A 23,701-nucleotide genomic window follows, 5' to 3' on the forward strand; every position below is an offset into this window, starting at 1 on the left:
GCCGGCATCCCACACCGCCTGTGACATTCACCGATGCAGCCTGGCTGCCAGCGCCGTGTCCCTTCCCCGTGGGGTGGCACTGGCACCAGGGCGGCACGGGGACAGGGTTTGGAGGGCAGCTGGCGGGGCTGGCATGGGGCTGGGCGCCAGGATCTCAGCTCCTCTGGAGAGGCATCCGCTACCGGCGCCAGCAGCGGGGAGCCACTCCGGAGCCAAGACGCAGCTGGGCATGGAGACCATGAAAGGCTCTTGCCCTGGGATGCAGAGGTTATTACTCACACCTAATTATTTATTAGCGCAGAATTTTTGGCCGGGGTGGTTTATCCACTCATGCTGTGCTGACAAGGTAATGTCGGCTCCGGCCCTGCTTGGCTGGGTTGCATTTCCGCTGGCAGAGCGACACGAGGAGGCGGGTAAAGCGGTGTGACGGGGCTCCAGCTCCTGCTAGTGCTGCCTGCCGTGGCCTGGGAGGTGCCCGGTTGGGCAGGCGCTGCTCTCCTGGAGATTCTGCTCCTCCCAACACTCATCCCTGGGGTCTACAGATGCCAGGCTGCAGCCCAGCATCGTCATTGAATTAGCAGGAGAGGCATCAGGCGTGACTTGGGAGCTGGCTGAGGGAAGAAGCCAACGTGGAAATTGGTGGGGGACGAGAGACTGCGTCAGTGTAAATGCCACTCTCTGTTCAAATGGGATGACTAATGGAGAGCAGCATCTTGCTAGGGGAAATTGAGGGAGGAAAAGCTCCACACAGGCAGGCAGGAAAAGGTTTGCAGAGCAGCATTTTAGTGGGATAAAATGCCTCTGAAGGCGGCAGTGTCACCTTACCCAGCAGCCACATTGATTTCCACCATGTCATAAACTTGAGCCCTGCTCTCTGCTGAGCGCCGGGCTCCCGAGGCTTGGTTTCTGGTTTTATTCTTTTCTATAATTTAACATTTGCCTTTTTCTCTTCCTCTTTTCATTAGTTCTCCTCTCATCAATTATCAGCCGTTGAAATGATGGCTGGTTGGTGTCTCAGAGGTTGATTTAACCTGTATTGAACTGCTGAGCTGCAAGTCCTTATTCCCTTTTTATTCCTGTTTCATCCTTGAGTTTGAAGGTGCCCTGATGTGTGAGACAGGGCAGCCCCCAGGTGCCAGCCCCGTCCCTGCCTCCTTGCCCAGTCTGCCCTGGGCAGCGACGCTGGGAGCATGCTGGTCGGAGATGCAAGGGTTAGCTGAGGCTCTGCAAAGTTGACTCATTCCTCAATCTTCTTATTTAGGATAGAAGATCTTGCACAGTAATCAGTGTTTCCCTGGCAGCAAAGGTGCTGGGGGAGCCCCTGCTCTGCACACAGGTTCACAGGGAGCCTTGCAGAGAGGTGCGGGGCCGGCTGGGAAGGTCTCCCAGCAGCCTGTGCAGGAGGAGGGGAAGGGAGCAGAGCTGAGCTTTGCTTAGAGGAAGAAACATTTGCATCCTGCTTTCCTCCCTCAAAAAATTAAAAATTTCTCCTGCCTCCCCTGCTTGGCAGTCCTGCGAGCTTTGGAGCATGCATGGCTCTCAGCTGCAGTGGTGGCCAGCAAGGAGAGGAGTCCTCCGTGGAAAAGGAGTTGTCCACGGAGAAGACCCAGACAGCAGCCGCAGCTATCATCCTACACAAGGCTCTGTATTGTTTAGGGAAACAATTTGTGTGATTCATGAGAGATGTTCAATATGTTTATAAATATATATTTTGACAATTTCTCAGGAGGCTGGTGGTTTGTGGAGGCGTTTCTCCAGGAAAGACTGTCTTGCAGCTTTGCCCATGTTTGCGTGTTGTTGAGTGCTGTGTTACTGAAAACATCTGAAAATCCCACTCTTAAGTCCACCCTTTGGAGATTTTGGAGATACACTGTTTGTTCCTACGTGCTGCTAAGCCTTTTGCACTCTTTACCTTCCTTTTCAGCCTTAAGGTTTAGGGGAAAACTTAAACATCCCAATTCCTCTGCCCAGGATGCACTGGCTGCATGACCAAGCTGAGAGCAGCTGGGATCAGTGTGGCACTCGCGCTGTCCCCGTCAAAGGGCTCCTCTAACCTGTTCTCTCCTTCTCCCCACAGGTATGCGAATACTCGTCACCCTGCTGTTAGATACTCTGCCTATGTTAGGCAACGTCCTCCTCTTGTGCTTCTTTGTCTTCTTCATCTTTGGGATTGTCGGTGTGCAGCTCTGGGCAGGGTTGCTGAGAAACAGGTGTTTCCTAGACAGGAATTTTGCAATGTAAGTACAGCAAAAAAAATCCACCTTTTCTTCCTTTCTCCCTCTCCCCTGCCAGAGAAACCCCAGCAGTCAGCAGGGTTAGGGTCCAGCTGGGATGCAGCCAGGACCAGATCCAGCAGCACGTGGATGAGAGTGCGACGTGGCCATGCCACACAGCTGCAATGGCAGCTCTTAACAGGGCTGTCATCTTGACTCACAAGGTTGTTGGCTTCAGGACTCTGAGTCTGCCTAGGTACTTTTTTTACGAAAACCCCTCACTTGTCAGCAAGTTACTGAGGGTTTGGAGGGGCTTTCTCATGTTTTTCCTCTGCACCTGAAGGACAAGGACGTTAGTGGTTTGGATTATCTCTGTCCGAGGAAGCTGAGATCCCTGACTCTGGGAATTTGAGGATTTAGAACAAACAAAAGCATTGGAGCTCTTCTAAAATTGCCAGTTCCCAAAACTGTACAGGTCTGGGAGGTCACCTAGCACACCACACCACCTGGCAGTGGGTTGATGAGATGTTCCGCATGCAGGTACAGACAGCACCGTGGAGATGCTGCTGAAACACACAAATCTTTGTACTTGTATTAAGATAAGAAGCTTGATGTGAAAGGCATTAAAGACATTTGTACGCCACTCTGTCTGGCACAGGCATCAGGGATGGGCAGCACATTTGATCACCTGCTCTTTTTGATGCAAACTTTAGTTTTGGTTCTTTCAAGCCAGGCAGTTGCATGGACCAGCATCCCTGCCAGGTGCTGAGGGTGCTAATAGGCCTTAATTACCCTGATGAGCCTCACCTAGGACCCACACCCACACCCTGCCCATGGTCCAGGAGCTCTATTTAAGCTCAGCCTGTGGTTCTCAGTCCTGGTTTGAGCTGTGCTGTTGGTGTGCCTGTTGCCACCTCTGTCGTTGTTCCTGGTTTCTTTGGCTCCTGCCTGAGTTCCCTGGGTGAGTCCTGGATCTGGTTCATCACTTGCCATGTCTGGGGCTTTGAATGGACCCTGCTGCCAGCCCTGGGCTCTGCCTGTTGTGTTCAGACTCTGTCCATGCAGGCTGCTGGCACTGGGATGACCCTTGGCTCCTGGCTCATCCCCAGCTATGGGACAGTCCTGCTCTCGCTGCTCCCCAGCAATTCCTCAGCATGACACTGAGCTTGGGCTGTTCTGCACTTGCCCCTTCAGAGGTGCAATGTAAGGACGCACCTTAAAACCCATCAGCCCAACGGATCAAAACCAAGTGCAGCCTGCAAGCTGCTGCAGAAAAGGGAGGTCTGCCTGGGAAAATCCCTCTGAAAGGCTCCTGTCAGAGACTGCTGGAGATGTCAGTGGCTCAGAGGTGAGGAAATGCCTGAGATCAGCTAATCAGGGCAACTTTAACTCTGTAAGAGAAGATAGAGCCTGTAATTGTATCTGTTTGTAATCATCTGCTGTCTACAACTTGTATTGTGTCTGGAAGACAAGCAGAGATTATCCCTCAGCTCTACCCCAGGCCCTGTTCCTGCCTCTCACTGATTAGTCCTGTGGCTTTCAGCTCTCTGAGCCTTTCTCTGTGTTGCAGACCATCTCTGATGGCACTTACTCCTCCCATCAGAGATGCTGAAAGGCAGAAAATCGGTGAGTCTGCCATGTGTGTATGCTTCTGCTCCTGCATCTTGATGCTCCAACCTCGTGAGCTTTCTCCTGCACCCATGGCAGGTATTTGCTGGTCACCAAGACCCTCCATCACTCAGAGTAACCCCTGAGCTGTCATTTCAAAGCCCAGAGAGTGGTGTTAAAGCTGTGCTCGGGTGGCTCTGTTGCATGGGGCAGGCACCGTGTGGACAGTGCTTTGAACACAAGGAGCGCGGAGCTGTAATTAGCTTTGGCGAGTCCCTCTCATCTCTTTGACCAGGTTTCTAAAAAGCTGTGTGATTTCCTGCAAAGTGGAGCTTTTAAAATTAACCACAGGGGAAACGTTTGCTAAATAGGCATATTAAGCAGCCCAGGGAAAGCAGACTGTTATATAATGGCCATTAGCAGCATCAAAGGCGTCACAGGATTTTCTTATCAGGGTCTTGGTCCTGGTCACTGAAGGCAAAATCAGGCTCCCTGTGCTAAGCCTCAGGACCTGTGTTTGAAGAGGCAGGAGGTTTGTGGGAGATAGTCTCCTTCCTGCTTCACCGCAGCTCTGCACTGGTTCCTGGGTCCCCCCCAGCAGCAGGTAGTGGTGAATTTGGGTGGCTGTGGGCTATCCGTTGCCTGTGCCCGAGTCCTGTTGCTTGATGCCTGGTGCTCAGGGATACTGTGAACAAAATTACAGCATTCCAGAGAAATTTGGAGAAATGAGGCTTCTGGCATGCCCATGGGGCAGCTCTGTTGCAGGACAGGGCTGCTCCAGCTCTGCCGGTGCCAGTATCAGTGTAACAAATGTGGGTTGCTCTGGTACTATCACCCAGACTGAAGCTACTGTCTTGATCTGTGTTTTGCTGGGTTAGCTTTAGACCTGAGAAATCTGGCTGCAATGAACCAGTCCCTCCATTTCCAGCTAGAAGCTATCCCAGGTTGATTTGAGCTTAGTGTGAAAGTTTTGGGGAATCCAAATGAAACTATTCCCATCTCTTCTGTTATTCCTGATTCATTCTCCGGAATCCATAGTTCCAGGCATTGGGATATGGTTCACCCCTGCAGTGGTCTTCAACACCCCAACAGCATGGAGTGACTTCGGTGTGGCAGGAACAGGGAAAGCACTTCAGGGTTACATTGTTCTGCCATTGTAAAGAAGGGCTAAAATATACAGCACTGGGCCCAAACTAGCAGGTCCTGCTGACCAGCAGCAAGATGCCATCTGCCTGCAAGACAGTGTGGAGATACAGGCAAAGTCAAGGCCAGGGTTGGACTGGAGAGGGTCCATCACTGTGTCCTCATGCTCTGTCCCTGCACCGAGCTGCCATGCTCAGCATTGGTGCTGGAGAGCCCTGACCATCCATCCCCTTCCAGGGAGAGCTGCCAAAGACAACAATAACAACAAAACCTTCACACAGGGGATGCAGAATTAAAGTTAAGCTCTGGTTTTTGGTTAGAATTAAACAGAATAGAGCTCTGCGGAAAAGGGGGAATGAGATTCTGGTCATTTAGTTTTGTCTGCCAAGTCCCACTAAATCTCAATGTTGTTGTCCTCAGCCTAAAATAATGTTTACCAGCCCTTCAGTAGGCTGTGAGGGGCTGGAGGATGGACAGGCATGCTGTGCACCTGGGTTGGGGCTGAGCAGATGGTGGTCCTGGTTCAGATTTTCCTTACAGCCCCATAAAGGGAAAGACCTGAGTTATTGGCAGGACTCACCTTGGCGGTGGTGTCAAACCCTCCCGGATGAAAACAGAACTGCTTTAAAGCAAGGGTGAGCGTCTGAACACAATCCAGGGTGCCAGGCAAGGAAGGGTCATAGCCCCAAAGGTTTTCTGGAGTACAGCGAGTGTAAGTGAGCTCAGACCAGTGCTTCAAATATAGTTTCTTATCTGCTGCATGCTTCTTCGCACACTCACTGCCAGCAGCTTTCTGGGCCATTCAACTTTACAGCAGGCATCAGTTGGGAAGAAGTGACTGATTTTGCCATCATTCTTCCTGTGGAAACCTTTTCTTTTCAATCCCCCTTGAAAGTTGGCTGCTTCAAGTGAAGAAACTATTTTTAAATATAGTACATTCTGATAAAAATTTGGGGACTTCTTTGAGGTCCACTGAAAATATCTGCTTTCTCTCTCTTTGAAAATTGCACTGTTGCAATGTAAAATCATGCTGGAAGGAGGTTGTTTTATTAAGGACTCTCTTTTAGTAGTGACTTTGAAGGAATTACAAGCAGTTACTGGGCTATTGCTGTAGCGAGTTGGCAAGCAATAAACTGGAGTGGGTCACTGCTGTTCAGGACGTGTGAGGAGCTGTCACTCCCCGGCCAGCCCTGGAGACCAGAGTGGTGCTCCAGAGGTCTCTGGTGGCTCAGGCACCTCTTCAACCCCCCCCAGGGAGCTCACTGGCCAGGCTGCGCTTCCCCTGGCATTGTACAGCAGTAGGGGACAGCAGTGCCAGGATGGTCTCCACCGCTGCGTGAGCGAGTGCAGGAGATCCCTGACAGTGGGAGCTGGAGGGGGAATTTCACAAGGGCTTTTTGGTTGGTCTGGTCTGAGAGAGGAAGGCTCGGTATGCATGCGTGGGAAGGGCAAGCGAATCCAGCAGTTTATCTGTAAGATCTTCAGGATGTGTGTCTCCCCCACACAGCCCCTCTGGCTCCCTCCTGCCATCATGAGCTGCTATCACTGTAAATAAAGGAACTGGGTCACCCTCAGCTTGTCTGGGTTGTTGCTTCTGGGGCTGTTCTTTGCTTGTGTGTTGTTATGCAGGGAAGCATTTTGCCCCTCGTGGAGCCTTTAGGGAGCTCAGTGGGTTGGAAGCAGGAGAGCGGAGAGAGTTGTGAAGTGCTTTGTATTTATCTAATGCTGCAGGACAGTTATAATGTGAGCACTTCAGTCTTAATTAACTCCGTACCTGCTTGGCATTGTACTGCCTGTGGCTCCTTGGCTTTTGTAGAGCTGCAAGAAGGCACAGACGGCCAAGGCAGACGGCTCTGAGTTTGTCTGAAAGGTACTTCTGAGTTCTACTTAATTGCTCTTCCTGGCATCGCTCTGTGCTGCAATGCTGGGTTGTCAGCAGGATTTCCTCTGGAGGGAACGGATCCTGCTTGGTGCTGAGTTTCCTCCACCTTTTCCCTTTCCTCCTCTGCTCCTCAGAAAGCTGTAGTAGGATTGTGCTCAGCACACACATCCCGTACTCCAGTAGTTGGGGATGATGTCCTGCATGGGATGGTTGGGCTGGGAGGACTGAGCCTGGGGGAAGATGGAGCAGAGAATAATTGTTCAGCCTCCTTTGACATGGGAGAGAATGGACTTTCCTGAGCCGCTGTTGTCCTTCCTGCACATGAACGTGCCCAGGGACAGAGAAAGGAAAATACATTGCAAAGCTGCTGCAAGCCCAGAGAAAGATGTGCACTGGGCAGCTGGCCGAGAAAGGGGTGTTAATCCTTTCTAATGTGATAACAAGATCTATTCTGGGGCTTAGTTTCTCATGTCTTTTCCCCAGAGCACAAGGGTCTCGTGATTAGTGGATTCATTACCATTAATAAGTTATTTGGACTATGCCTGTTGGCAAGTAACAAGGAAGTCAGATTGACCTTTCTTGCATGTGGAGGTAGATGGTCTTGGCAGAGCTAATTCATTTATTTTGTGGATATTGGGGATTCCCTCATTCTGCAACGCTGTTGTTTCTCATTCTTGCTGTCCTTCCTTCTTTCCCCTTTTGGGTTTTGCCAGCAGGGTCATCAAGCAGAGGAACTGGAAAAAGGTCTTAAATTTGCAGTGCTTGCTGTCAGTTGGTGTGTCCCTTCCCTGCTGTACTCGGTGATGGCAGAGCATCGTGCAGGTGCGGGTCCCTCCCAGCCAGACGGATGCTCATGGTGTCTCTGTGCCCAGGGTAGACATGGAAGAGGGAAGGGCTTGAAAAGGGCTGGGCAGAAATTGGCCCCCATGTGACTGATTTTGGCCTGTCATAGGGAGGACTTTCTTTTCGTTTGTAAATGATTTTGGGGACAATTGCAAAAATGAGCAAGGCAGAGAAAAGGGAGGCAGTTAGGCAGCAGCAGAACCAAATTAAGCTTCATCCATCCTTCACAGTCAAGCTGTGCTTTGTTTTCCTGGTTTTATTTTCCTCCCACAGCCACCAAAGTGTGTCGTTCTTTTGGTTCTCCGGAGGGTTTGGGCCCAGATCTTTTCTATGCAGCTTATTAGATCACAGCCCAGGGTGCTGTGTCTGCAGGCAGTATTTCTCATTCAGCCCAAGGCTTCCTAAACGGTGACTCATGGGAAACGTGCAGCCTCTCAAATCTGTGTATGTGGCTTATCAAGGGCCTTTCCAGTTGCAACGTGTAGTGAATAAAGAAGCATTGCATGGGAAGGGAATTAGTCCTGTAGGTCCCCAGCCTGGCTGCATCCCCTCCTTCCAACAAAAATGAGTACATGGGCTCCAGCAGAATTGACTGGCACACTGCTCTCTGGCTAGCTGTGTCCCTGTCCAGCCTGCCCAGCTGGGGTGGACGTATCAGGAGAGCAGAGATCAGCTCTGGGGACTGAAATAAAGATGATTAATCTGGGACAATGAACATGTGTCAGTCCTGCAGCTGGGAGGGCAGACAGCTGCAGACTCATGTGTGGCGCTGAATGTTGTGTGTATTGTGCCATGGTGGCAGAGGCAGCTCGCAGGGGAGCTAAGGTGTGAGGCCGGAGCGGAGCATCACGCTGATGCATCAGCCCTTCTGTCTGAGCGCTTCTTCCATGGTCAGTGCTCTTGGCATGGGCATGTGTGTGTCTGCATCTAAACACGAAACTGCTCCCAGGAAAGGAGCTTGTGCAGCCATAGCTGCTAATTACACAATGATCCCTCCAGATGGTCCATCTCCTTCTGCAAGTCCAGCTTTGCTCTGGGTAGAATCCTAATTACACTGGCCCTCGAGCTGTGGTGTGCGAAGCCTTCCCATCCTGCCCGCTGCCAAAAGGTGTTTGTGATCAGGAAACTCCTGCTGCTGGTGTTGTGGTGGGGTGTTACTTCCAGGGTGGTGAAGGAAATAAGTTTTTGCTGAGTTTCACAGCCCCACCTGTCTCTGAAGCAAGTTATCCTGGATGATCAGTTGTAGTTTGGAAGAGTATGTCACTGGAGTGACACATCCAGATCAAAGAGCCTTGGTCAGCATTGTTTGAAGGGAAATGAGAAAGAGCAAGGGATGTTCTCGAGATCACACAGGGTCGTTGCAGGGCTGGGAGTTCAATGTGTAGTTTTCAGGTTGCAGGATATTGTCTGAGATTCGCCTCTGTGGCTGTCTCTGCTGCAAGCACCACATTTGGGCTTTGAGCTGCCCAGACAGACAAAGGTTTGAGTTTGCATGACTTCTCGCATCGGGGATTTGAGATCTGCAGAGATGTGTTGAGCCTGAGCTGGAGGTCCAGGTGCTTTGATGAGAAGGTACCAAATGAGACCTCTCCTGCCATCGTCTTAGGGACTTAGAGTAGCTCTCTGCCTGTAACCCGCAAAGTCCTGGTTTCAAGAGTGGTGAAGTCAGCCCCAGGGAAGCCGGTCATACCCCAGACTCCTGCGGCCATGCTACTTTGGTGTATCAGGCAGTGCACAGCATAGTCCAAGCTTGGTCTGGGCTCTGGAGGTGTTAGACCCTTGTCACCACCACAGGGTGTGGAAAGCCCTGATCCTAATGTCCCATTTGAAAGACTTCAGAGCTACTGAGCACCTGCTATTGAGTTCCTTGGGAGAAGGCTAATGAGACATGCACCCAGGGCCTCTCAAACCTGGAGGTTTTAGAAGAAAACATCCTTCCTGAGGGTGGTGGGGCTGGGATGGCTCTGCCCTGGGCTGCGTCATGTCTCATGGAGGTGCAGAGCCCTCCCAGCACCTCCCTGGGTGAGCAGGCTCAGGCAGGCACTGTGGCTGTAAGCAGAGATGTCCCAGGCGTGTGGGGTACCCACCACATTTATTTGAGGGTGCAGGAGCCCTTTGGATCTGAACTGAGCCCCTCTCAGCGTACCCACTAAGGCCGAAACAGAGCTGCTGGGGCTCTGCCTGCCACTTGCCGAGTTAGGAGAATTCACCTCTGAGGTTTCTCTTCTCCTCCTCCTTCTGTTTCTTCTCTCAAGTTCCCCAGCTGTCTTTGCCCACAGTCTGTAGCACTCCCAGACGCATCCCTGCGCCTCGGTGCGTTTTAATCCTTCACAAGCCTCCGCAATACCCGCTCTGTGTGACAAACTCTGCTGGCTGTAGTATCTGATCTTCTAGCAAATGCTGTGCTAGCGAGCACTCAGCCTTTTCTTCAGCTTGTTTTATATGGAAATTTACTCCAAGTGAAACCAATTCATGGGAGGGTAAGGAGAAGGTTTTTAGGCAGTCCTGGAGGAAAAACATTTTTCAAGTTTCTTCCTTGTCTCTTGAATCTAAAGCATAGAAACTGGGAGGAAGATATTACAGTTTTGTCTAGAGGTGCGGGAACACTGTGCAATGGGAGGGGAATAACTGGTGAATACATTTAATCACCAGCGAACAATGCCCAATTCCTTTGAGGTGCTACTCTTGCCTATCCCTGAAGCTGGATGAACCCTCAACACCCATCTCAAGAAATTCATTGATGGAGGAGAACCAGATTTCCCAGGAAAGTTGTTCAGAGTTATTTCCCCTCAGCTCTGCCCTACAGCAACTGCTCTCTCCTTAAAGTGCAGTTGCTGAGTGACTCCTGCTTGACTCAAGAGTTTTGGGGAGCAATTTCAAGCAATTGTATGGAATAACACTAGTTTGGCACCCATTAGAGCCAAATTTATTCAATAGTTAGGTACATTCAGAAACATATAAAAATACAGCTGTCCCATCTTGAAGAATTACCTGCTAATCTTCTACCCGCATCTCACTTGGTCGTATAATTTGTGTGTTGCCTTTTCCTTAATCTCCTGGCTGATTATATAGCATCTCAGATCCCTGCAGCTCTGAACACGGCAGATAGTCAGCTCTAGGACTTTGCACCTTCTCATTTTGAGCAGCGCTTCAGCAGTGTGAGTGCTGCTGGATCTCACTAATGCTAATCAAACAGCATGAAAAGCCCTGGGCTCTGGTTGCTCGCTGATCTGCCCCAGAGCACGGCTTGGAAAAGGCACGTCCCTGCCATGTTGCAATTAGAGCACTTGCTTATCTTAGTTGTAACAGAGCCATAAACTTTATCCGGGCCAATTAAATCAGATATGCAGTAAGCATACAGTTCCCATTAATGTGGGCTCTTTCTTTTTTTATGTAAGTACAGAAGGAATTTGAGATGGCCTGTGGCTGGGTCTCTCCTTGTTAAAGTTCAGCTCACTCATCCCGGAGAGGTGCCGAGGGGCAAACTTATTGGAAAGCTGCTTTGCCATCAGTTTTCTGAAGCATGTTCTGAGCATCAGAAGAGCTATCTTAAAATCCTTAGATGGAAACAAGTTCTCTGGATTTTTGGGAAGCACCTGGCCTGCTGGGAATTTTTCTCTCTATACCCTCTCGTTTCAACTTTCAGCTGCCCTGTTCACTTGGGAAAGCTCAGGCTGATCTTTAACTGAAAGATCACTGGTGCCTTACAGGATGCTGTAAGCAAAAAGCTTTGTAGACAGAGGTAGGGGCTGATATCTCAACCGTGGCTTGCTGTCTCCAGTCTGATGGGGCTGAAGGGCAAAGGAGAAATAACACACCCAAACCAGGGACAGGAACCAGCGCCTTTTGCTGCTGATGAAACAAGGAGTGCATCGTTTGTTCTCATCCTTCTCTCTCTTCCCCCTCCAGGACATACAACCTTACCTTCCTGCATCCGTACTACCGGACAGACGAAGCAGAGGAGAATCCGTTCATCTGCTCATCGCATCGTGAAAACGGCATGCAGAAATGCTCCAACATCCCAAACAGGAAGGAGTACAAGGTGGAGTGCACCTTGAGCATGGACTCCTACACCCCAAGTTTGTACAACCCTGACTTCAGCAGCAGGAACGCCTGCATAAACTGGAACCAGTATTACAACATATGCATGGCAGGGGACGTAAACCCACACAATGGAGCTATCAATTTTGATAACATTGGATATGCCTGGATAGCTATTTTTCAGGTAGGATTCTCCTAAAGATTTTTCTGTTTCTTTTTGTTTTGTCATCTTTTGCTTGGAAAGATTTTGATAGATGCATCAGAGGAGAAAGGAATTTGCTTGCACCTGTGTGAAACTGCAAATAAAGACACATCAAGTAAATGAATCAGACAATAACCTGCACAAATGTTGCAAGAGAGCATTTGGAGAGAACAGCCATTTTTTCAGTGCATTTTAGAAGAGGGGGGAAAATACTTCTTGAGGCAGACATGTATGGCAAGTTCTAGCGCTGCAAATCAGACCTGGATAAATCCCAGGGATTTTTGAGAGTTAGGGTCTTTATTTATTGCTGTAGTATCAGGAAATGGAGAGTGTTGTGCAAGTCCTTAAGCAAGACTTAATATCATTCTAAAGTGTAGGAACTCGCTCAATGGCATGGTTTGGGCTTGATTCTAGAATTGCAGGGTTATACTGGTTAGCATGGTAAGCTGGAGGGAGGAAGAAATAATCGCGATGGTCCATTCTGGCTGGAATACCTGTGAAGAGATAATACTCACGTGGAATTTGAGTCTCTCTTGATCCACACCTATACAGCTCTTCACTAGAGACCAAAGTGCTTCTAGCTCAGACTGGGGGAGCCTTTACAGGTGACAAAAGCACTCCAGCAACTGAAGCATTTTCAAAGCATTTGTAGCTCTGGAACATTGGATAGCTCGTCTACACAGTCCAGAGGCTATGGTCTCTTAGGGCTAGCCTATTTTAAATGATCCATGTACTGTTTTTCATTTTTGATTTGCACTTTCTGTTTTTAATACAAATTTCTTTATGCTTTTGGCTAGATGCCCTGTTTTATTTAGTTCTCCTGAAGTGTAGGTGGCATCTATTCCTAAAAGAGAAAAAGTTTTCCTTTTAGTTTTGGTAACGATGAATAATTACTCATTCAGAGCTCTAAATTTAATTTATGAATTTCCTTCTAGTTTCGTATTATAATATGAACTTAACTTTCAGTTTTCATCTGAGTTGTAAAGGGGCAATTGCTTGCTCTGAGCATCTTGTTTGCTCTCATGCTGTCACAGTAGCACACCCTGAATCACGCTGCTGCTGGTGTCAGAGGCTCAAAACCAAATCCAGAAGGGTTCAGACAGAACCTGTAGCCAAACAGGCTATGTTTTTAAAAATGCTTTGGTTCTCTCCTGGAATTAGTATGTCAAGAGAGGAGCTGCCATAGTAATATTGAATATTCCTGACTGGTAGTGAGTGTTGCATAAAGGAAAGAGGGGAATCAAAGCGAGAATAGTAGATAGGTCTCTGGCTGCACTTGCATTCTCCTTTTTCTGCTCTTGCATAGTTCTTAGGCAGAGCTTGATGGATGTGCCCAGGAGGTCCCATCTGGCTCCCGCCATGGGGCAGCAATGTTCTTGCCAGAGAAAGGGCAGAGGGCAATGCGTTGCAGAGTGCCTGCGCTAGTGCACTGAAAATGAGCAGGTGCTTCTCGAGGGCTCCTGCTTCCTTTTTACTTCCTGAGCCTTTGTGCAGGCTGCAAGCTTTCATTTCCCGTCGGTATTTCATTTCCTCAGCCTGAAAACGTACAGTTTTAAGCCAGGAAGAACACACCAGCCACAGCAGAGGTTTCAACCGATTCCTTTGGGCAGAGCAGAGTGTCTGGCAAAGTTGGATACTGTGCCCGTAGATCATTTTAGCAGCTGCCAGGAGATTTATGATTGGTTTTAGTGCTGCTTAGGCCATCCAAATGCTAAAGGGTATTTCCAGCCAAAAACACTTCTTACATCTTTATTCCTTTTAGAAGTAAGGACTCGCTTTTAGAAGCTGAAAACAATATAACTCCAGGTAAAGAAGCAGCTGTTGGGAATAAGGTGCTTGCTTAACTTTGATATGGAAAGAGTAAATCATTACTGCAAGAGATTGGATGCTAAATCAAAACAATTGCTGTAAGCAGAGAACATTTAACAAATAAAGCTATTGAGTTGTGCTCTCATTACATTTAATAGTTGAAGCTGGGTAGCACCAGGTCAGCAGTTAGATGACACCTCAAAGTAGTGCAGAAAGTAGAACTGATGGTTTTAGTAGCTCAGGAGCTTCCCTGTAAATTGGTATTGAATTACTGGGCAGAAAGCACTCTGCTGTGTTCTGGATGAGACTGGTCCAATTGTCCTGATCCTTTCTGGGGAATAATGAATACATGGTACTTTGCAAGAGTTATAATGGTGGACTGAACCTCAAGGTCTGGCAAGCCTCCAGTTTGCATAATGGCAATCTTAGGACTCAGCTGGATAGAGCATCCCTCATGATTTATCTCAAATGAGTTGGAAATCTAGCATGGTTTAAGAGCTGTCAGAAGGGAGGTTGGCGAAATGAGCCCCGCAGGTGAGATTCGGAAGGAAGCTTCCAAGTGCAGCGACTGCAAGTCATGCCCAAGAGTTTCCAAGGGCACGGTTTGATACTGTGCAGACTGCAAACAAACAAAACAAAAAGCAGACTTTGACAGGGAAATCTGAAGATCTCTACTCCAAAATGTCCTTGCGAATGGTGTGCCAAGGCAGGAGGCTAGCAGTGTGGCCAAGCTCTTTCAGCTGCCAGAATTTGGATTTAAGCAACCAAGCTGAAAGACATTTAACTTCATGGTAGTGATCCTGAACTTGCAAGTAACCTGGCACGTGGCAGCGGGGCGTACCAAACAGTGAAATTCATTGTTGACCTTCCAAACAGAAGAATAAGTCAGAGGCATCAGACATGAGAACCAACCTAGTGCAAATAATAAAATCTTAAAGCAATAAAGATGATAGCTGCATCCATGGATGTTTGAAAGGATAATAATTCCTTATGTAATCCTGCAAATGATTCATGTTTTGATTCCCCTCATTTGTTGTGTAATAGGCTAATTCATGTATATATTTGTTACAAAGGCATGTTCAATGGCAAATTATGTGAACTAATTAGCTTATTACAGAATAAATGAAAGAAGATGGAACCTAAATTAACTGTGAGGTTTGGCATGATATTAAGATCCCTTTATTGCACATGAATTTCAGCCGCAACAAGAGCAGTAATTACAGGTATTGTTGTCACACTGCAAATGATGAATTACCCACCTAACCAAAGTCCAATTTAATTTGAATTACTGACAGTCTCAGTGGAGCAACCAAAACACTGCCACCTTCCTAACCATCAAGTCTCGATGTGGCCAAGCCTGAATGCAGAAACCCCATTAAAACAAAAGGGGGTTGGATGGCTGGTAAGATACACAGTTTGGGAAGAAGAGATGTTTTAGGCTACTTTGCAAACCACAGAACCATTGCTTGGATGATTTCATGTCTGAGTTCCAGAAAAGTAAGACCTATAGTAGCACTTTACATCAGGAGGCAATGCTTTTGGCAAAACTAGTGAGGCAAAGTTGAAGGGGCAATAACATTCAGCTAGGCAGAACCAAGACGAGGTCAAGGGAACGAGCTGTTCCTCTGTGCCTCCTTCCAGGATGTAGTTGGAAGGACTGAACTTTGAGAGCAAATGTACACGAAAAAAATTACATGGACATTTCCTGAAATGTGCATCCAATACAAGAGAGAAGATTTGTCTTGGCAGTTCAGATGGGCTCTGACACTGCTGGTGCTGGCTGAGTTACCTTTTCCATGGCCTCTTCTTCACATGTTGTATTTCAGAAGTAGCTGCATTTTCTAAGGGACTTCCTTAATGAAAGACCCTCTTGAAATTAGTCCTTGGATGCAGCTCTCAGATTCATGATTCTGTTTCTGGCTTATGTTATTCTGAGTGCATATTGCTTCTATGAGGTTTTGCTTAAGACATCTTGGTTAACAAGTTAATCAAGTCATACAAGGAACACATCTCTGGCCCATCATCAGAAGGCCCTAGTGAGGGAATTCTCAGAGGAGACTGTTTTGCATTCAGCAGCCCCCTTGCTGCTGTCAGGGGAAAAAAAAAAAAAGCCTGGTTGTGTTCACGAGAGCTGAAGACAGCCCAGCAGGCACACGACATGGTAAGAATGCCCAAGAAAGGAAAAGCTGAATCACCTTCTGAAGAAAGATGTCTGGAAATAGAGCAGCATTAAAGGAACTGTCAGCAGCAGCAAGAGTTCAAGGTGTTATCTTGATGCTGTGCTTAGATGGAGAACTTCTCTTTGCACCTGGTCTCACCAAAGCTAGGAGTATGTTACAGCCACGAAGGTGTGGGTGACCAGCTCAGGAGAGGGGACAAGTTTGGGGTGGGAAAGGGGGGGAATTGATGCCACCCACTTCTTCCTTCATTTCTCCTTCTGTGGATACTTTACTCCTAATGTGATGGCAGGCTGCCTGAGCAGGTACGACAGCTGGCAGTGACAGCCGTATGCTGCAGGCCACCTGCCGAAATAGCCCTTTTGTTTTGATGTGAAGTTACCTCTTCTGTGCTCTAGGTTGTCAAAAAAAGCCCCTGGGAGCTTGTGTAAGCTATCTCAATCTAATCAAGGATTTATTCATTTTGACCCTGCACTGTGTGCTGATGAGGAGCTTGTTTTGTCTCCATGTTGCTGACTCTGCTTCTGCCAGGATCTCCACCCTGCTAGCTGTGCCTGTAGATGGGCCAGCTGAGAAGGTACAGGCCCTGGAGGGAGATTTCAGGTTTGGAAAGAGAGAGGTTCATTTGTCTCATTTCACCATTGTTTGGTGCCCTGATCTGTTCCACAGCCGTTGCCCACTTCACATTGTTTCAGCCTCTGTTCATCATGATTGAAATCCTTCCCTGAGGATTCTCCCTTGCCTGGAAATCTTTCAGCTAAATCTGTAACGGGAACCATATCTTCCATTTGAATAAAAGGAAAAATGACATGCACTTCAATGCACTTCTGCTATGGCCAAACACAAGAATGCGCTTGAAGTCCCTCCTCATCTATTCTGTCACTCAGTCAAGAAAAGACCTCATTTGAGGGGGCAAGACCTGAAGCTCTAACATTGCTTTCCCTTAGAGTAAGCACAAACCTCCATCCCGGAACCTGCTGGCAGGACAGAATTGGCAGGGTCATTCCTCTTGGTTCCTACTCACGCATCTTCCTCTTAGCTGGGCTGTCACTCAGACGGATATTAATAGGGATCTTTTGGGGGCCTGTTTCTCTTGCTTTGTTGCTGGGACCTCAGGATAGCTCAACCAAGTTCCTTACAAAATGACAGCTCAGAAATGGTTACCCCAGTGTCTCAAGAGTATTGTACGCAAGATGCTACTAGTACACTTCCTTGCCGGTCTGCTGCAACCTCTGTTCTTCCACTTTCAGTAGTCTTAAATATTTGGGGGAACAGCCAAAAGGCGCACTGAAGCAGAAGGCAGTGAAAGAGCCTGAGGCTTCCAACTGCAATTGTGTTTGTGGGTGCAACATGTAGTTTCGCGGGCCATGTTTTTCAGAAGCAGCTGTCACACTGGGTGCCCGTGTTTGCAGAGTTCATTGAGTAGATAATTTTTTGGCCAAAAGGACATTTTGTCAAATGGTTCATTCTTTAAACTGATGATATGTGCCAGCAATGCTTATCTGTGCTGAATTTGGCAAGAAGCTTTGGCTGGGGAGAAAAAAGGGAAAAGAGTTCTAAGCTTTTCATTTCCACTGCTTCAAGATGATGCTTTGTCACTAGATTCAAATTTGTTTTGGATCACCAAAAATATTTCACTCTAAATAATGGGGTTTGAGTTTTGTTGGTGTTGCTTTTTTTTTTTAATTTGGTCAGCCAAATAAACATTGTTTTCTGCATTTGAAGAGCTTTCATGGTGAACACCCAATCTAGAAATATCCAGCCCCTTCAAAGCATCTCAGAGTGTGCTTCCAAGAGGATTAGTTGCTTTTGAAAAACCTCCTTCCTTTTGAAGGCTAGAAGGAATTGTCCCATATAGCACAAGTCAGAGAGGCCATCCTGATTCCAGGTCTGGGCCCGCTAACCTATGGAAGTGTTGGAGGGACCCAGCGTGGCACAGAAACCTGCTGCAAACTCTGTAGCTTTGGAAGGGTTTGATCCTACCTCAATCATAGATTCTTTTATTCAGAGCAGAAAGAGGGGTGCCTGCAGCAAGCCATGGCCTAATCTGGAGTCCAGGTAGGTGATGAAAAAGCTACTGGTCTTGAGGTGCATCAACAGTTCTCACAGGGAAATCTTACTTTGGTTTGTGCCAAACCTGCTCTGTGATCAGTTGCTGCTATTGCACCTTGCACTGTGAGTTGTACACAGCCTAGGGGAGACTTGTATGCTAAGCCAAAAGTTCAGCTCCTTTACCCTTATGTTCCCACACAACTGTCTCCAGACTGTGTTGAGTTGGCAGATCTATCCAGGAGAACAAGACACCCCCCCACTCTGATTAGTGTGAATGGGTAAAGCTTGGACACTCGTCCACCTGAAATATGTTTTGTGTCATAGTCCTGCACAGAGGGCTAGTTGTGCACCCTTTGTCCCTAATAGTCTCTAATATAATTTGAAACAACGGGTAACAGTACAATTAAGAAAAATCCTTGCCTTTTGCATTTGGGCCAGTACCCCAAACTGCTGCTGTGTTCCAGACAGTGGTGTCTGGAGAAGTGCTGCCATTCGTGTAATTGCTATATGGTACACTCATCTGTAAGCAAGGATCTTAGTCTGGCTTTGGTTCCCTTCTCATTGCAGACTCTTCATCTTTCAGCTTTGCTCTGCTATGAAACTCTGATTTATGACGCTCTCTATGATAATGGACTCATTATTGCTGAAGCTAAACAGTTAAATACATTCCCTGCACATAAGATACTTTACACAAACAATGAAGACAGAGGATAATTACCACAGTAAATCAAACCTCATGAATATGGACTGAGATGTGATTTGTTATAAGCAGCAGTCATCCGAAATCAGTGATGTTTTTGCTATCGGATGAGGATCTTGCATTATTTAGTGTGAAATGGAGAGACGGCAACTAACCTTCCTGTTGTAGCAAAAGTTGTTAAGTTTTTAGGCCATTTTTAAGCCTGCAGATTCACTTTCGTGAGGTTCTGGGCCACCAATAACAGCATCAGTGATATGTACAACTTCATTGTGCGCTGGCTGCACTCCGCTTTTCAAAATCCACTGTGAACTGGTAATGCTGACCAGAGATCACATTTATGTGGAACAAATTTGAGAGGTCACATATCAAAAACAAATGCAAGGTTGCACAGTTTCCTCTTCTGTTTTGCAGGGCCACTTTTCAGAGCAGATGCGTGCTTTGCAAGACTCTCAATTTATAAAGAAATGGCTAAAGTCGCTTTGGAAAGTAAGCAGGCCCCCAAAGTGAAAGGAAAAGCATCTGTTCAAAGGACAATACTCAGAATATAATAAAACCTGCTTTTCTGACCACAGAGGTTACTTAACAACATGTGTCATGAGGAAATAATTAAAATTGTGAAGTTGACTTCAAAAATAGTGATTTGATTAACTGCCAAGCACTCTGCATATGGAAAAGGAATACTCCATTTATTCACTGGTCAGTGCTTGCTAGCCAAATCAATATGCCCCAGAGGGCGGAATACATAGATAAGAGGCTTTCAGAAATGAATACTGAAGGCCTTATAGAACTTGCTGAGACCATCGTAGTAATTAATAGCTCTCGCAATTTATTATATCATTGGATAAGAAATTAAAAAAGCCTTGCAGGAGGGCCAGGGAAGTGATGAGATAAAAAGTAAACAAACCCAAATAATCATGGCAGTCCTCAGAGTTGCTGTTCAGTTCAGCATAATTGATTTTGATGCAGATAATGTCCATCTTGTCCCCAAGGGACCCAATTTAGGGCAAAGAAAAAGAGGCTGAGTGCAAATTATAGATGTCAGTTAAGATGAACACTTCAAATGGTTTGGAAACACTTGGGTTTCTCTGTATCTCTGTATCATCTCCTGCTTCGGCCAGGCACTGAGTTGAACAAGCAGCTGCAATTCTGAAATTAACCACCAAGGAAATTTCTGTTTGCCAGAGCTATGCTTTTTAGCGGTTTTGATCAAAGTGTGAGATGCTGATTTTGGTTCTCCTGGTTAGGGAGGCTGTCTCTACAAATGAAGTCTGTTCAAGTAATCACAGAAGTAAAATCTTGCCATGAGAAAGATCAGGCCTCGGGGCTGGGCTGGAGTTTTTTATGCTGTGCATTCAGTTCTTATCTTTTCAGCTTCACTTCACACAGTAATTTTCCAAACTTTCCTCGATTGATTAGTGGCACCTTGAGGTTGATTTCTATCTGTAGCAGTCCATCTGGCACTAGCCATTAGTGCTTTCTAATACACAGAAAGTAATTCAGTGTTTGACTTTAATTAGTAAAGTAGCTTGGGTTGGAGTTTGCGTGTTGTTTTTTTTTCCCCCCGATGATTATTTTTTTTCTTAACTGACACTAGAGCAAAAAATAACCTGCTCTTGAATTGATCATAGCCAAGAACTTGCAAAAATTTTGGCAGAGCTCAAAAGACAAGGATTTTTATGATGAAAACTTCTTGACATAATAAAAGAAATTGTTCTGCAGAGACCTTTGAAGTGACCCCAGAAAAAACAAAGTAAACCTCTGTCTCCCTGGGAACAGTGAGGAGATCCGAGTTAATTGCCAGCGTCTTTAATCTGTATCTCCCTTGTGATTTTTCACTCTGGAGTTTTAGATTGATTCTGATTAGCTTGACTAGAAGACCTGATTCTGTCCCCAATTATACTACTATAAATCAGACGAGCACCTTTGTTACAACTGATTAAATTATTGTGGCATGAGCAAACCAAGAGGATCAGAATCACAGAACAGAAGACATTAAAAAAAAAAAAAAAAATCTGATTGTCCACTCTCATCCTGATCAGGGAGTGCCTGACTGGGGACTGCATGAATGGTGTCCAAGCCAAAGATCAATGAAGTCAAAGTCTGTCTTTACATTCACCTGAGTGAGCTTTCTGTTAAATCCTGGCAGTGATGGGAGAGAGGATCAGACACAAGACTCAGGGCCTTAGTACTCAGCCTCATAGGTATTAATGGGAGACAAATGATTTATCCCATCCCTGCCCATGCTGTGTAAGAGGTAAAGAACTGAATGAGCAGGCTAGGAGAATCAGACTGAGCACCGTACAGGATCTCCGATGGGTTAGAGGACAGCTCTGTTCTCTGCCCAGAGCCTCAGTCCTTCAAAGGCAAAAACCATTTCTCCATGCTAAGGGGGCAGCATCTCCTTTCCCGCTGGGTCTGTGGCATGTGATTACAGTCGGCAGCACCCTCCAGGACAGCCTTGCCAATCATCTTAATCGAATCTTTCAGCTATTTCCCTGCAGCTGCCAATTTTAGTATGCCACGCATCTTGCACATCTTTTTCATCAGAGCAGAATTAGGAAATGTGTTTCTTGCTGTCTTATCTCTGTTGATAAATAATTGTATGTTTCATTTATTGGAAGCTTTGAACTGGTACATTTGGAGACACTGTTTAATATGTCTGTCTGTGAACAACCATGGCTTGAACAGAATTTAATTACTGAGAATGGATTGCTGAGATTGGAAAGCACAAGAAAGGTGCTCCAGGTCCTTGGAAGACATCTATAAAGGGCTTGGAGGGCCAAATGCTGGAGCTGCAGTCAACTGGATTAATCAGATTGGAAAGTGAAGAGAGGAGGAAGTCATTTCTGCTTAGCGAAGTAGGTGATATTGCATTCAGGGTGCCCCAAGGGACGAACAGTAGGCAAAGCAACACTGAAGAAATATATCCATGTTCTTGGGAGAATAGTGAGAGTTGCTAGCTTTCCCTCTGAGTTCATCTGGTCTGTGAATAAGTGTGTAGGATCAAACTGTGCATTGCAGCAGTGAACCTTGCACCAGTGCAGATGCCTTTGACTTGGTTCCAAAAATAGTTGAAGAGTTGAGTTCGTGGTGTATAGACCAGCTGGTGGCAAATTCAAATGGTCTGGTTCCCATTTACACCAAGGCCTTGCTGGGGATATGCAGTGAGATCTTGGGGTAGGTAAAAATGTACTCGTAAAGTCATTCGGAACACTGTAAAGGACAGCAGGAAAGAAGTCCACAGCATGGCAAGAATCAGGCTGTAAAAATCATAGACACTGTTTCAGTCCAGATAGGTGGCTATGCACGGATGTTGTCCTGCATTTCTCCAGAGCTATTTGATTAAAATAAAGACAGATGTCTGTGAGCACGCTCTCTTAAAGGATTGCTAGTACCCTCTAATCCTCGGCAGCTCAGGAATCCTTCCCCTAGGTACTGCTGCATTTATACTGGGTGATGAGTCCAAGAATGAATCCACAAAGATGTCAAACAGGAGAACAAAAGCCCAGCAGACTGTTTATCCCTCCTGTATCCCTTTGGTTTACAAGTGAGTAGTAAATAATGCAAATTCTAATTACATCTTAAATATTCTGAGAGCTGGGTGAGCATTTTCAGCCCTCCAGAGGAGAAATGTGGTGTGTTGATTGATTCTTGCTGAAAATGCTGTCTAGCATGCGAGAAAAATACCTCTATAACTGTTGGTTGTCCCTCACTCTTGCCTCAGCAGCTGTTTCCCAGGTGGGGAGCTGGCAGCGCCTGCAGAAGCCCAACAGCAGCCCTCAGGTAACTCCTTTTGCAGAGAGGGCTCTGTGTTTAATCGTTTTAATACATTCGATTTGAGGATTGCCAGCCAAATGCAAATTCGGTGAAGAGGTATATCCAATATGTTTGGAGTCCCTGGGCTCATTTTTCATCCCCAAGTGTAAATGGATGGAGCACCTGCTGTGCCAGCTGTGGCAACCTGACTCTGAAATGCCCATCCAAATAGAGGGGAAGGAAGGGAGAGGACTTTGAACAGCGCAACGGGGACTATTTCTTAGGTAGTTGGCAGTGATTTGATTTAGCCTTGTGTCACCGCCCAACTTGATCCCTCCAGTTTCCCCATGAACGTAAACAGGCATCGAGTGCAAGAGATGATCGGCTGCTGTGCGCAGCCCACACAGGCAAGGAATGCGGCCGAAAAGAACTTTGCTCTCTATAAATGTTTCAACCGTGCTAAAGGAAAGGCAGAAAAGGGCAGTTTGAGTTTGATTGCTTGTCCGTTTCACACCGCTGAACAGACTGATTACTGCCTGTGTCTGCCCAGGCAGCTTAACCCCTTTCAGACTCCAGGGTGAATAACAGCACTCGCATCCACACAAAAAAAAAATGTGTCTGTTGCGGAAAACATTCTACCACAGATTGATCTCTGGGGTTCACGTTGAGCAAAAGCATTCTTTTTGGTTTTGTTAAACCCATGCCACTGGAAGCATAGCATTGCTGTCTGATACCTGTACATCACTAACCAGCAGCGAGGATGTGATATGAAAGAATATCTAATGCATATAATGAGGAACAGGAGAGGTGGGTGCAGTTTGTGTAAATGCAGCCAGCATGTCATCAGACCTGATTGCTCCAAGTCTTTAGCAACGCTGACAGAGTAAAACAGCTGCAGACACAATTTTTACCTGCTCCTTGGAAGATCATGTTTATTGGTTTTAGCATGGAGCTGTATTCGCTGGCTTCTTCTCACTCAGCTGTGTGGTGGGTGTTAAGTTACGCATGCTTCAGCATGGGAAGTGAGTCTGAAAACTTGCTGGTAAGACATCACCACGTTTGACTCTAGGGTGAGAGGAATCAAGAGTAGGTAGTGTTTCCCTTCTAGCACCCATGAGCTGATGCAAGGTGCTCTGACAGTCTCAGGGAAACTGTGAGTACTGATGGTTGTGTGTACAGGAGTGCTCCCCCCCTTGCAGATGTTGCCATATACCAAAGATTCATATCTAGGAGCTTCTTCCAGCTCCTTGACTAAAAAAACAGGAGAAAAGTGGC

The 23,701-nt window shown here is 46.8% G+C and overlaps 1 protein-coding gene across 1 annotated transcript in view; it reads left to right on the forward strand.

Annotated features, from left to right (window-relative positions):
- The window catches only part of CACNA1H (calcium voltage-gated channel subunit alpha1 H), a 129,361-nt gene that overhangs the window by 11,941 nt on the left and 93,719 nt on the right, over positions 1 to 23,701 (forward strand). Inside the window, exons 4-5 of the mRNA XM_076351409.1 lie at positions 2,078 to 2,237; positions 11,599 to 11,914. Coding sequence (XP_076207524.1) covers positions 2,078 to 2,237; positions 11,599 to 11,914 — 476 coding nt within the window. The remainder of the gene's footprint in view (positions 1 to 2,077; positions 2,238 to 11,598; positions 11,915 to 23,701) is intronic.

The sequence above is a fragment of the Aptenodytes patagonicus genome, chromosome 13 (assembly GCF_965638725.1).
Source record: "Aptenodytes patagonicus chromosome 13, bAptPat1.pri.cur, whole genome shotgun sequence".
Classification (NCBI taxonomy): domain Eukaryota; kingdom Metazoa; phylum Chordata; class Aves; order Sphenisciformes; family Spheniscidae; genus Aptenodytes; species Aptenodytes patagonicus.